The 13,051-nt window shown below is 40.0% G+C and overlaps 2 protein-coding genes across 2 annotated transcripts; both read right to left on the minus strand.

The window, feature by feature from the left end:
• Positions 1-448: 448 nt before the first annotated feature.
• Positions 449-7,502, minus strand: LOC106097128 (P2Y purinoceptor 14-like). The gene is made up of 5 exons (XM_013266796.3): positions 7,325-7,502; positions 7,087-7,151; positions 4,230-4,344; positions 3,874-4,133; positions 449-3,551 (listed from the first exon to the last, which is right to left on the minus strand). Exons 3-5 carry the CDS (start codon positions 4,332-4,334, stop codon positions 2,954-2,956), a joined length of 963 nt encoding a protein of 320 aa, XP_013122250.1. The 5' UTR covers positions 4,335-4,344; positions 7,087-7,151; positions 7,325-7,502; the 3' UTR covers positions 449-2,953.
• Positions 7,503-8,733: 1,231 nt separating this feature from the next.
• On the minus strand, positions 8,734-12,658 carry LOC102080595 (G-protein coupled receptor 87-like). Its single transcript, XM_019356682.2, has 4 exons — positions 11,707-12,658; positions 10,825-10,940; positions 10,470-10,726; positions 8,734-10,339 (listed from the first exon to the last, which is right to left on the minus strand). The coding sequence occupies exons 2-4, from the start codon at positions 10,927-10,929 to the stop codon at positions 9,697-9,699; spliced, it is 1,005 nt and encodes a 334-aa protein (XP_019212227.1). The 5' UTR covers positions 10,930-10,940; positions 11,707-12,658; the 3' UTR covers positions 8,734-9,696.
• Positions 12,659-13,051: the final 393 nt, after the last annotated feature.

Here is a 13,051-nt window from a genome sequence, read left to right on the forward strand (position 1 = left end):
ACCCAAACTGCAGTTTTTATCACTGTCTGACCAAAATTCCCTGAACTAACAGAAAAAGAAGACCGAAATTGGGCTCCACATTTGAAAAACATCATGAATTTTACTTCCACCAAGATATAATCTCACTTCCTGCACAGCTCTGTCTCTCAGTGTGCTTTGAGACCAATTTCACATCAAAAATCTCTATTTTCTCCATTATTTGTTGCTTACTATGCACCAGTCTACAGTTGTGTTTGGTGTTGAAAAAATTCCACAAGAAATTCTGTTTTTCACTTTCTACCATAGATATTTCTGTGTTTTTACGACTACAGTTAAAATAAACCCCAAAACAAACAAACAATCAATTTAAAAAACAACAACACCTGGACAGTCTGGGCAATGAGCCAGGTGAACTTTTTCCGTAATTTTGCATATTTATCTCTTACAGTTTAAGTCCAGAGAGTCTCGCTGACAGATTTCTTTCTTTATTACAGCAACTTTTTCTTCATCATGTAGAAAAACAGTTAAGTATGTCACTTCTTTAAACTGACAGAAAGGGGAGTTTCACTGGTCCAGCCTGCTTAAAATCAGCATGGGCTATATGTGGCCCACCATGTAAAATGAGTCTGACAGCCCCGTCTCAGACTTTGAAACCACTTCCTGATTGTTAACGATTTATGAGTTGTTAACATGTATCGTAAATCTTAAAATATGAGCATAAACCCTGAATATTATTTCATTTCAGCTCACATGTTGCACGTAATACAGATAAATACATTTTGTGAAGTAGCATGATCATTTGGTGGAGCAATGCCACAAAGAGGCTTAAATATGATCCACAGTAACAGGTTTTATCACGTGATTCGCTCGGTGCAGGAAGTAGGAAGAAGTGAAACATGCAAACACACAACACATTAAAGATCACACAAGTGTTCATGTTCATGTGTGGTGCATTCACGTTTGCTGTAAATCTGAAGTTCATGCAAAGCTCCAATGTTGTCCTGTCTATTCAAGTGATAAAGAGCAGGTAGTTTTCTAAATGACTATTTAAATATATTGAGCATCCAGTTATGATTACTGAATACTTTAATAAAGATTTTATCAGTTCATCTTTCACTTCGAACTATGAGTCTGGCTGAAAGGAAGCAGGCTAAGTTGAGGGTTTAAATAAAACCATTAAAGAGGGAAGAGGGACTGGCACTGGTAACTGCTTCTGTTACAATAATGAGTCAGTGCAGCAGCCATATTGCCTTCCAGTGCATGTATATCTGTGGACCCTGCGGTCTATACAGAATTAAAGCTGACATGTGATTTTCATACATGTTGGTTTATTGCGATGTACCAACTGTATTTAGGTTACAGAATATATTTAGTTTATTTTAAAATGCCAAAATGTTTCGGCAGCTGGATAAAAATAATTTATGTGTAGGTGTGTGTGTGGGGGGAGTGGGTGTAGGACATTTTACATGTCCTACACCCACACATTTTACCCTGCAGTAAAATGTGAGCAGCTAAGTTTTGACTCGAAACAGGAAACTGAACAACCACAGAGCTACTGTTAGTATCTGTTACACAGACAAACTGCAGGCTGAAAAAAACACAGTCCACGTCAAAGAAACTGACTCACTTTACTGACCTTAAAACACAGAACAACTGAAGGGTAACGACTTATTTAATTTAAGAACTATAGCATCGAAACATTTGAACGAAGACAAATCAGAAGTAAAGATAGTAAGTAAAGATTGAGCTACGTGTTAGCGTGAGGTGGAAAGAAGAAAGGTTAAAAGCGAAGCCATGTGTGCAGTAGATTGGTTGGGTTACTTTTAAACTTTGTGGTTTATAACTATAGAAAGAGCTCAGTGTTGGTCTCTGTTGTTCAACATGCTCACCCAGAATGCTTTGCAATCTGTTAAAGGTATAGGTCACTACCATTAGATCATTTATTGGATCCTTCAAAACTCCTTAGAGGTGAATTGATAAGTCAACTCATTTAGACAAGCGATGACATTAAACAGGAACAATGATAACAGAGTTGTGCCTGGTCTGAGCTGGCAGGACCTGGCTTATCGAGGAAGAAAGAAAGCTATTGGAGATGTTGGCTGGCCGACATGATTGATGATGGGCAAGCCGTGAGCACTCAGACTGTGTTTACTGCACGCCATATGGAAAGATTTTGCTGAAGCTTCAGTTGTTAACCAGGAACTGAGTGTCTGTCAGTATGAAAGGGCATTTTATACTATTGCTATTTAAACATGACCTGCATAAATGTGTATTATAATGTGTTAAAGGCACAGGTGAAGTCGTTTGCTTGCTTGCCAGGATTCCTGTGTGGACCCCCTCTAGTAATGTAGAACTATGACTCCTAGTTGCAGAGGAACACTTGTTTTGTCTTGATTTAAACTATTTTCTACCCGGCAGAACAAAACTTCGAAATAGGATATGAAAAATTAGTGAAGTAGCAAAACAGGCTGGAAACCTTAGATTTTCTTCTTTTTCTTAAGGCATTGCCTATGTTTTGCTTTTTGTCATGAATCATAAAAATTGCTGCAAAAGAAATGCTTCAGCAGTAATTTTGACTTCACTTTTTATATGTAAATGTTAAAATATTTTTGTTCATAAACACTGAAATTCAGATTTCACACACTGGATATTGTTTGTAGAAATTTAACCACAGACTGGTTCTGTTTCTGTTTGCTAAAACTGACACTGACTAATAGCTGAAAGTTGGCAACATAAACTGATGCTCTCTGTGTGGGAGTGTGTTTGTGTTGATTCGTTCTGTACTGATCTCTGAGCACCGCAGAAACTTGTCTAGTATGTGAGGGCTTGGAATCCATGACACTGGTTTTACTGGTCTCATCTGACTCTTGGAAAAAAATAATTATTTTTATAAGATGTTGAGCATTTCTTTGCAGCACACTGGTTTGCCTCTCTCTTCAGTGAAGAGAGAGGCCTCTCTCTTCACCTCATTTGCTTATTGAATGTTGACTCTTATGGAGGCCATACTCCGATTCACCTGGGCCTGAAAAGTCTTACAGAGGAAAAAGTAAACAACAGGGTCCAGGCAGACGTTGAAAACCGACACTATGGTGGCCGCCTCCTTCAGGTAGTACAACACCTTAACAGCAGAGCAGTTTCCCAACAGAAAAATATAGGGGAGTCGAAACAGGTGATAGGGCACAAAACACACACAGAAGATGCTGACAAGTAGCAACATGTTCCTGCGAGACTTCACCAGCTTCTCAGAGCCAGAGTTGGCCAGCTGTGTCTGCTGTGCCTGCAACACCCTGCGGGAGATGCCGTTATAGAAGAAGACCAAGGATATGAAGACTAAGAGGAAGATGATAACAGAGAAGATATGGACAATTTTTTGGACCAGCCTGACCAATGAACTAAATAGGGGACGGCAGCGTCTCGGGGTGACATTCAGATGTTTCTGGGTGATGAAAAACAGGGTGTTGCTGGTGACTGCTGGAATAATGAGACAAACCCAAGTGACCACAGAGATGATGTGGGCAGTTCGTACACTCTGCAGAATGTGAGTTTTTGAAGGATGGACTATCTTCAGATACCTGGAGAGAGAATAGAAAGAAAGGTGTAGAAAAATTCACTAATCAGTCACAGTGGTGCCAAATCTTGAGATGTCTGTGCTTTGAAATTAACAACAATGACAAGAATGGTAAAATGGTAAATGGCCTGTATTTGTATAGCGCTTTACTAGTCCCTAAGGACCCCAAAGTGCTTTACACATCCAGTCATCCACACATTCACACTTTCCGATTACAAGGCGAACTCCCAACTCTTGCGCCACGATCGCCCCATATAGTCATATATACATACATATATACATATACATACAAGAACTACAGTCTGAAATCAGTAAAGGTTCCTTACCTGTTGGCAGCAATGTACCCCATGAATAGGATGCTGGCATACATGTTGAGGAACAGGGCATAAGCTCCAACTGTGCAGTAGAGCTGCTGAATGATGAGAGAGCTGCTAGCATAGTGGGTGATGCGGAGTGGCAGAGAGAGGCAGAGCAGGAAGTCAGCAGCTGTCAGGTTCTTCATGTAGACCATCAAGCTGCTGGATGCCTGCTGCCGAACTCGACAACAGTAAAACTTCATGATGAAACCATTAAGGAGTAAACCCACCTGAAGCGACACAGAGAGGATGGAAATGACAGGACTTTGGTAGATGCACAGAGAACCTTATACCAATTTCTAAAAAAATGGAAACTGAAAATTTACCACAAACACTAGACTGTAGACCAGCATAAAGAAAGGGTTAACTGATGGGACAACCGGATCACAGGTCTTGTTCAAACTGGAAGTCAAATTGTTGGGGCCATCCATGTTTGTGGAGCTGAAAAAATACATATAATACATATAATAATAAATACATTGTGTTAGTGTTCAAGTTTCATCTTGAAAAAGATTCAGTTCAATCCAATGTATTTCTATAGCACCAAATCACAACAACAACTGCCTCAAGAGAGTTCATATTGTAAGGTAAATAATACAAAGAAAACAGAGAAAACTCCAACAACCATATGACCCCTGTAAGGAAGCGCTTTGGAGACAGTGACAGGAATAAACGTCTAATAGAACCAGGATCTCTGAGGGGCGACTATCTGCTGTGACCGGTTGCAGGTGAGCAGATGAAGACAGGACAAATAAATGCGGTTAAAAAGAGCCAGAGATTGACAATAACTAGTGATTAAATGCAGAAAGGTGTGTGAACACATATTAACTGAAAAATATGACTAAAGAAGAAACACTCGGTGCACCAGGGGAATCCTCCAGCAGCCTACACTTATTGTAGTGTAACTAAAAGAGGGGTCAGATTTACCTGAGCCAATGCAAACCATACCACTTTATCAAAACTGCTTTTTTCAGACAACCTGATAATAACCAATTACAGTAGTCCAGCCTAGAACTAATGCATTTACTAGTTTTTCAGCATCACTCTGAGACAGGATATTTCTAATTTTGGACATACTGCAAAACTTGAAGAAAGCAGTCTTACATATTTCTGTAATATTTGCATTGAAGGACATGTCCTGGTCAAAAATGACTCCAAGGTTCCTCACAGCATTACTGGAGGCCAAGGTAATGCCATCCAGAGTAAGAATCTGGTTAGATACCATATTTCTAAGATTTTCAGGGCCGAGTACAATAACCTCAGTTTTATCTGAATTAAGAAGCAGAAAGTTAGCGGCCATCCAGGTCTTTATGTCTTTAAGACATTCCTGCAGTTTAACTAATTGGTGTGTGTTACCTGGCTTCATGGATAGATAGAGCTGCGTGTCATCTGCATAGCAGTGAAAATTTATGCTATGTCTTCTAATGATGCTGCCTAAGGGAAGCATGTATAATGTAAACAGAACTGGTCCTAGCACTGAACCCTGTGGAACACCATAATTGACCTTAGTGTGTGAAGAGGCAACATCTCTCTTTAAGACAGATATTTGTATTTACTGACAATTCAATTCCATTCAAGATATTTGTCTTACGGTGCATTCTATGTAACACACCTGAACAGTCAATTACCAACATGTACACAATTTTCTGGGGACAGTAATTTATTTTCTTCTTATCAAACCTGTAACATGAGATTAATTAAGAGTCTGTATTTGTTTTGCATTGGCACAGATCTTCATGCCTTGCACTGAGTATATTTATTCGGAATGTAAACAAATGTTGTAACCAGATATTTATGTCAGTTGTCAAAAATATAATGGGCATGGAATGTCATTGGTATCTCCAATCCTGTACTTTTCTTGCCAAGAAGATGATACTTCTTGATGGTGCCAAATAATAAGATTTCAGATCATAATTTTAGATTTACTGTGTTCATGTATTTCTTAATTGGGGAGATCGTGGCTCAAGAGTTGGGAGTTCGCTTTGTAATCGGAAGGTTGCTGGTTCAAGCCCCGGCTTGGACAGTCTCGGTCATTGTGTCCTTGGGCAAGACACTTCACCCGTTGCTGCCTACTGGTGGTAGTCAGAGGGCCCAGTGGCGCCAGTGTCCGGCAGCCTCGCCTCTGTCAGTGCGCCCCAGGGTGGCTGTGGCTACAATGTAGCTTGCCATCACCAGTGAGTGAATGTGTGGATGACTGGGTGTGTAAAGCGCTTTGGGGTCCTTAGGGACTAGTAAAGCGCTATACAAATACAGGCCATTTACCTTTTAATACTGCACCTCCACTGTTGTTTGCACAACTTTGATCAGAACAGGTAATCAGAGCTTTGAGGTTGAGAAGTCTGGGCTCAGACCACTGTATATGCATTTTGTGGAAGAAACACTGGTGTGCAGCAGAAAAATTACTGAATATATCATTGTTCAATATGAATATAATTGTGTGCTAATCACAGATTTTTCATAATGAACTCCACACATGACTGTAAGATTGTCAGTACACTTGGCAGCAGGATGCCTTAGGCCTGGCAGAAACCAGCTGTAGTGCTGAGGCAGCTGTGTGGAGTGTTTATCTTTCTCATTACAGGAATTAAGTTAAGCAGGAATTCAACAGAAGTACAAAAGATTTAAGGATGAGTGTCAGGTCACAATTTTAAGACCAATATGATGAACTTTGTCCAGCACATCATTTGTGGATTCAGCTTTTTAAATCCAACAAAAATCAAACCACTCAAAAAGATCCTCTGGAACAGAGCAGAGTTTTTGAAACAGAGCTTACTGAACAGAGCCATATCTAGAGCAAAACAGAACATCACAGAAGAACAAGACAAAGCAAAGCAAACCTGGATGAAAAGCGTTAAGCACATGTGCATCAAAAACTAACAAAGACAAAAAAAGATTAAGACGAGGACCCACAAACCCCCACCAGATGCATCAAATCAGCCAAATTCTACCAACTGTAAGAGACAAACCTGTCAGCATAACCCATAAAACTGCCATAGTCTAAATTAGTAGGTCTTAAAGCAACCGCTGCGCATCACATGCAAGTATATGGGTCATAAACAATTTAAGTATGTGGGTCACTTGCTTAACATTGTAATTCCAGTATATAAACACTCCTGCATAGGTATCTATAAAAATATATATGATTTCAGAGTATGTTTAATAAAAAAAACCAGCAAGACTCACACGTGTTTTCGCAGACTTCAGTGAGCAGGAGAGGCTACTTGAGTTGTTATGCCTTCTCAATGTAACTGTATTGTTAGAGATCAGGAAACACACCGTGACCACACCACTAACCTGCACTCTGACTTATTTTCTGTTTGACGTCACTGCTAGACTGTTTCAACATATTTCCACCACAGAAAACCCAGACGTCATTTTCAGATCAGATGTGGTCAACAGGTTGTTTATATATAGTACTTACTTCACCTGTCTGCAGTTTTTTCTTAGATGATCTCACATTATCTTACAAGAACAATCCACGAGCAGGAAATCTATCATAAGCAACAAAGCAAAGCACTTCCACGTCCATGGTTCGAGTTGATCTGAGGTTCTTCATTTAAAAATCTGATTGTGATCTAAAGTAAAAATAAAAGGGAGGGGGCATCTTTGAGGTCTGAGGCTATTATGGTTTTAAAGATTTCTCCCCTAGTGCTCTTTGAATTTTAAGTGCATTAGTCAGCCTGTTCATCAAAATCATCCATGCCAGCCACACCATCATTTTTTTTAGGTTGATCCTCATATCTCTTCTGCAACAGCACCACCTGCAGTTTCTATAGGATAGTGTTTTCCTGGGATGATAGAGGAAGAGAAACTGTACCTTTGCTCCTGGTTCCATCTCTGAATATTCACAGGTTTCACCCACAAACTTTCCCAAACTTTCGTTATCTATAAAGACCACACAAGCTCACTCAGAAAGCCAGCTAAAAATGTCACTTCTGGTCCGACTGGGGAAGGGACCAGAGAAAACTACAGTTCACCTTTGTTTTGGCAAGTGTCATTACTGCCGAAGTGAATTATTATTTTGTGAGGTTTACATTTATTTGCAGTTTCAGGTTTCCATTCGGTGTCGCGTGCGCTGCACCTGGTAATTGACTATGGTTGCTGGTGTTTCTCACTTCACGTTTGTCAAAACGGAATTGGCAATAAGAAGAGTTTTTTCTTTGGTGTGTGTGTGTCACAGAGTGCCAGAAAATGATGTGAAATGTGAACATGTTGGTGGCGTACTGGGGGCTTCTATTTAAGACTACACCTCCTTCTCACTGTCACCCAGTCGGCCTGGTTTCTGCTGGGGAAAGCTAATAGTGGGTAAGCTACACAGAGTGACTACAGGTGCCTCGCTAGGAGAGTGCGCTTTGAATATAGCACATGGAGATTACATTATGAAAAGAGTCTTATTCTATTTAAGCACTTTAACGGGAAAAGGATGCGACACAATACCACAGAGAGAGCCAACACTAAGTGAGAGCGTCAAACACTCGATAAACTCATAAAGTAATGAATGTTGTTTAAGGGTTCAAATGCAGGGATCCTGCAGTTCACGACTGAGAATTAAAATAGTCCAAATTCTTTTTGGCTCCAGTAAAATGATCAGTGTGGTTATTCTCCCAGGTGTTATACTAAGGTGTAATGTTCAGCATCAATTAAAAACAGGATTTAGGGGGGTTTTTACTTTCTAAAAAACTAAAGCATACAGCAGTGCTGTAACTTTAGGTGTAAATGAATACACAGTGACTCAAAGTACAAAATAGACCCACACATTATCACAGTATGTGACAGTACTATATTCAGCACTGTGATGAAAAAAAATCTCACTATAGCTTTGCACATCAGTTCAGAGTAAAAAAAAAAGAGAGGAAATAACTTGTGGTTTCACATGCAATGTCATACAACATAGCAACCTGCAAAAATACAAAACATAAAACAAAAGAAAAGACTTTATCAAAGGTTTCTGGACTGAACTGAACTAAACTCTTCATATTCAAGTTACATTTTCAGTCTGACTGACAGGAAGGTTGAGGCTTAGAAAGATCACTACAAAGGTGGTTTATAGGTATTGCCTAAAGTTTTTATACAAGAATGTCGTGGTAATTTTAGGTTTTTAATGATTTATTTGAACTCTTCCACTTTCAAGGTGAAATGATTGTAAACCATGTATCTTTAAGGAGTTTACAAAATAAGAACTGCGTGTACAAATTTGAATTTCTTTTCTTCTCTGAATTCTCCGTAATTCAAACAGGATCAGAAGGGAATCGTTGCTTTTTGTTAAGTTTACGGATATGACTTATGAATTACATCTATATGAGCCTTTACACCAAGGTCCTGTTTTACCAAAATAGTGCAGTACAGCTTGTCACATTGTTGCTTCGCCAGTCAAAAGGGAAGTGTAAACACAAGAGTCACATTTGTACACATCATCACACGTCTTCATTAAATGCATTTCCTATACTTCAGACCAAAAATGTGAAATCAGTCAGTAGGGTAGCAAAACAGTTGAAAATCTTTTCTCCTTTATAAGCATCGGCAGTTAAGACATCCTATCTTAACTCAAATTAATGCTGAAAGGTTATCTCAAATGCTTTTTAAGACACACAGAAATTCAGTTTTCACATATTTGTTTGTATGAAACACTGCTGACATTCACGCTATCCATGTGTTTGTGTTGAGTTCAGGCTTGTATTGATCTTTTAGCTTAGCAGAAGCTCCTGTGGTTCACGAGGACTTGGATCTATGACACGCTCTCAGAATCAAAGCAAATCTCTGCATTTTCTTGAATGTAAATCTTTTCCCAACAGCTTACTGGCTTAACTCACTGCTGTAGCAATGTACAGCTGCTCCCTCCTGCTCATTCACTTGTTGAATGTTTCCTCTCCAAGACACCATCCTCACCCGGGACCGAAAAGTCTTACTGAGGAAAAAGTAAACAACAGGGTCCAGGCAGATATTGAAAACTGCCACCATCGTGGTCACCTCCATTATATAGTTCAAGACTGAAACAACAGAGCGACTGCTTGTCAAAAAAGTTGAGGGAAGTCGAACCAGGTGATAGGGGACAAAACAAACACAGAAGATGCTGACCAGCACCAACATGTTCCTGCGAGACTTCACAAGCTTCTTGGAGGAGGCCAGCTGCCTCTGCTGTGCCTGCAACACCCTGCGGGAGGTGCTGTAGTAGAGGAAGACCAGAGATATGAAGACCACGAGGAAGATGATGATGGACAAAGTGTGGATGATTGTGAAAAACAGGCTGACTGATGCACTAATGAATGGATCACAGCAGCTGGGGATAGAGTTCAGAGGCTTCTGGGTAACGAAAAATAAGATGGTGTAAATAACTGCTGGAGCCAGGAGACAAACCCAGGTGACCACAGAGATGACGTGGGCAGCTCGCACTGACTGCAGAATGTGAGTTCCTGATGGATGAACAATCTTCAGATACCTGAAGAGAGAAAAGAGGCAGTATGAAATTTCACTGATCACAGTCACAGTGGAGCCAAATCTGCAGAAGACATTATTGAGTTACAAAGAGATGTCTATACTTTGATGAGGGAAACAGGGATTGTACTTACCTGTTAACAGCGATGTACCCCATGAACAGGATGCTGGCGTACATGTTGAGGAGCAGGGCAGAAGCTCCAAAACTACAGTAAAGCTGCTGAACAACGGCAGACTTGCTGGCATAGAAAGTGATTCGCAATGGCAGAGAGAGGCAGAGCAGGAAGTCAGCAGCTGTCAGGTTCTTCAGGTAGACCATCAAGCTGCTCAACGTCTGCTGCTGACGACGAAAGTAAAATTTCATGATGAAGCCATTGAGGGGTAAACCTACCTGAGAGGACAGAGATGAAGAAGGCAGGAGTTAAGTGCATGCACAGTGATCCTTAATAAAATTTCTAACAGAACATAATCCGAGGATTTGAAACATACCAGAAACACCAGACTGTAGACCAGCATAAAGAAAGAGTTGACTGATGTGGCGACAACATCACACGTCTGGCTCAAAGTTGAAGTCATATTTTTTAAGTCACTCATTTTTCCCAAAGCTGAAAAATAAATCTGCCTTCAGAGATCCCTCTTTCAAAGCATCTGGCTTCATAGTCTCTTAGTGTTAATCAAAGTCCAGTTTTAAATGTTGCTTTTAAGATTCAATACAGCTCTTTTTATACATGCTCCTTTCTGGAGGAGTTTACTGAAAGTTTAATTCTATTCAGTTTACAGTTGTCTCAGGTTGCTTTCCCCTACAGTCTTGCAGCTTTGAAGACAAAGTTGAGAGCTTAACATGCAAGTACAGAAACCACTGTTAGATGTCATCTCTTATGTTTAGCCTACATATGCAATCCAACACTGACTCTTAACTGACCCATTACTCTGAACATTATAAGCTGTTTTCTATACCAGCATTTAACTGGATATAATCCTTATCAAGTACTTGTGACATGGGATTGGTGCACAATTTATGAAGAAATATCCACGTGCAGAGAAGAAATTCTTCAATATATTACAGTATTGAATATACAACACTAAGTACAATGGTGTGTTCATAATGAATGCTACAAATGAGTGTAAGGTTGATTTTCAGGTCAGTTAGCATTACTTAGGCCTTTGTCAATGACAAATTTGTAATAGTGTTACAGGTTTTCCATTTGGAACACAGTCAGAAGCCAGCTTTGGTATTGAGATAGCTGTACGGAAGTATTATACATTGTTTCTCCTCTCGCGTGTCAGGAGCTGGTAAAATCATATTTTAAGATAAGCATGAAATCACTAAAAGTACAAAAAACTTGAGGATGAGCAACAAGCAGGACTCACCTTTATTTCTGCAGTTTTTAGTGAGCAGGAAAAACTGCTTGAGCTGTTAGGTGTTCTTTTATAGTATTGCTTTAGATCAGGAAACAAACAGCGATCACACTTCTACACTGCCCACTAACTTATTTCCTGTTTGCCTTCACTGCAAAATAGTGCAACATTTTTAAAACACAGAAAAAAACAAAGCGTCCTGCCCTTTGCAGCCAAAAGATTACAGACTCCGGCAGTTTTGGAGATAAAGGTGGTTCCGCATTATTGTCTAAACCATCTTCTTCCCCGGTAGGTGCTGAGTTTTTCATTTTGGCTAAGAAAAAAAAAACATTTAGGCCATGCACTGACTACTGTAACCTGAAGAGTAAGTATCCTTTGCCACTCATTAGATCTGCTCTTGAGCCTCCTCTGAGCTCCCCCCTCCTCTCCTCCTCTGAAACATTTACCACTTGGTCCATATCAGGATGGAGGATGAATGTAAGGCTGTGTTTAACACATGTTTAGGACATTTTGAAGATCTTGTGATGCCTTTTTGGATCACAATTGCACCTGCAGTCTTCCAGGACTTGGTTAATGATGTGTTGAGGGACCTTTTGAACATTTTTGTCTTTGATCACTTGAATTATATCCTGATTTGTTTAAGTCTCTAAAGAAACACTGGATAGGCTGCAACCTTGTGCATTATTTTCCTGTTAGTTAGCCCCCACAGTGCAAAATTAGAATGTGGGGTGATTGTGAACTACTCAAGGTTGGGCTGAGGCTGGACAAATGGTGACACTGGTTGGAGGGAGCTGAACCGCCTTTTCTCATAAAACAATAAAAGCAGTACCAAATGGCACTTCCTAGTCCTACAAAAACTGCCCAGAATGTCAGACACTGCTAAATTATTTATTGACCGTGTTTTCAAACTACATAAAATTCTAATAGAAGTTGTGCCTGACAGAGGACTGTAGAGACAGATCTCACCATGCATTCACACACCACCTCCAGCAGAACTGGTGGATCTGGACACAGATCAGAGAGGTCAAAATTGGATACCCCAAAGGTGGAGAATGATAAGGCTGAGATCATGTGGGACAAGATGCAGATGGACAAACTGGTGATGGTTAACCAAGAGCACTCAGGGCAGAGACCTCCAAAATTGGGTGGGTGGCTCCAGTACATTCAAGGAATGACATCCAAGATCTCTGTCTAGTTTAGTGCAGTCTTAATAAAAGCAAAGACAATGTACACGATTCTCTGGTAGAGTATCCAAGCTTGAAGGATGAAGATAGTGTGGATTTATTGATATATGTAATACACATATATACAAGAGAAGATGGATGAATGGATTGAAGATATTCATTGCTAGTTACAG

This window comes from Oreochromis niloticus, linkage group LG3, assembly GCF_001858045.2.
Source record: "Oreochromis niloticus isolate F11D_XX linkage group LG3, O_niloticus_UMD_NMBU, whole genome shotgun sequence".
Lineage (NCBI taxonomy): Eukaryota > Metazoa > Chordata > Actinopteri > Cichliformes > Cichlidae > Oreochromis > Oreochromis niloticus.

What these genes read in the sequence shown, in the direction of transcription:
- LOC106097128 (XM_013266796.3), bottom strand. Translation starts at nt 4,334, where the DNA reads ATGGATGGCCCCAACAATTTGACTTCCAGTTTGAACAAGACCTGTGAT. An exon ending in TCTACAGTCTAGTGTTTGTG is followed by an intron (nt 4,134 to 4,229) that starts GTAAATTTTCAG and finishes GTGTCGCTTCAG; the next exon opens with GTGGGTTTACTCCTTAATGG. An exon ending in GGGTACATTGCTGCCAACAG is followed by an intron (nt 3,552 to 3,873) that starts GTAAGGAACCTT and finishes TTCTCTCTCCAG; the next exon opens with GTATCTGAAGATAGTCCATC.
- LOC102080595 (XM_019356682.2), bottom strand. Translation starts at nt 10,929, where the DNA reads ATGAGTGACTTAAAAAATATGACTTCAACTTTGAGCCAGACGTGTGAT. An exon ending in TCTACAGTCTGGTGTTTCTG is followed by an intron (nt 10,727 to 10,824) that starts GTATGTTTCAAA and finishes CTGTCCTCTCAG; the next exon opens with GTAGGTTTACCCCTCAATGG. An exon ending in GGGTACATCGCTGTTAACAG is followed by an intron (nt 10,340 to 10,469) that starts GTAAGTACAATC and finishes TTCTCTCTTCAG; the next exon opens with GTATCTGAAGATTGTTCATC.